At 62.9% G+C, this 805-nt stretch overlaps 1 protein-coding gene across 3 annotated transcripts in view; it reads right to left on the bottom strand.

Moving 5' to 3' along the window:
- RALGDS (ral guanine nucleotide dissociation stimulator) overlaps positions 1-735 on the bottom strand; it is a 41,013-nt gene extending 40,278 nt beyond the window's left edge. For 2 of the 3 annotated variants that reach the window (XM_014307156.2, XM_031057215.1), the window contains exon 1: positions 435-734. In XM_014307156.2, the coding sequence (XP_014162631.2) occupies positions 435-557 (123 nt within the window). In that variant the 5' untranslated portion in view covers positions 558-734. Of the gene's footprint in view, positions 1-434 lie in introns of all 3 variants that reach the window. The other variant, XM_031057214.1, reaches the window with a different exon arrangement.
- Positions 736-805: the final 70 nt, after the last annotated feature.

Raw genomic sequence — 805 nt, 5'->3', positions numbered from 1 at the left:
TCAAAGCTGCAATCCACACCAATCTTTGCGTGGGGAACCAAACCCTGCAGCTGCAGCAGGGCAGGACCGAGCCCAGGGGTGGTGACAGTGACAGTGACAGCAGGCAGGGCAGCCCCCAAGAAACCAGGGTTTCACGGGCAGCAGAGCCAGGACATGCACAGCAAACCCTCCCTTTTGCATCGAGCCACGACACCAGGAAGGCTTCCCCTGCCTCCCAAACGCCTCCTTTCGTTTTGGTGCCCTGGATTTGGCAAGAGCCACAGCCAGCCTCGGGACACACCACTCGAGAGAGGAAACGGTCACATCTGGAGGCGGTGCCAGCTCTTGGCATCGTCAACTTTGCCACAAGTTCAGCGCCCCGGGCTGGTGCCGGGGTGGGGTCGCGGCCCCTGGCTGTCCCCGCACACCCACCGTGCCCCGAGCCTTCTACTCACATCGTCATCCTGCACGCTCAGGGGGATATCCAACATGCACATCTGCACGGGCTGCACCAGAGCCTTCTGCACGTTGAACAAAGGTTTAGCCTCCATCTTCCCGGGGATGGAGGGGCTGCTCATCCTCCTCCTCTCTCTCCTCCGCCGGGAGCAGGTCCAGCCCAGGCGGCGAAACCGATCGGAGATCTCTCTCTCTCTCCTTCTCTCTCCCAATTTTGTCAGCACATCTTTCCAACAGCTGCTGCTTCTGCCGCTCCTACGAGCTCTTATTTCCTCCCAGGCGAATCGAGGAGCCGCACCGGGAGCTGGGCGTGCGCGCCCGTCAGCGGCGCGCCCGTGTGCGCGCCCGTGTGCGGGGCTGGGGAAGGGGC

Source organism: Geospiza fortis, unplaced genomic scaffold, assembly GCF_000277835.1.
Source record: "Geospiza fortis unplaced genomic scaffold, GeoFor_1.0 scaffold27, whole genome shotgun sequence".
NCBI classification, from domain to species: Eukaryota; Metazoa; Chordata; class Aves; order Passeriformes; family Thraupidae; genus Geospiza; species Geospiza fortis.
This window is presented reverse-complemented; position numbering and strand designations above follow the sequence as displayed.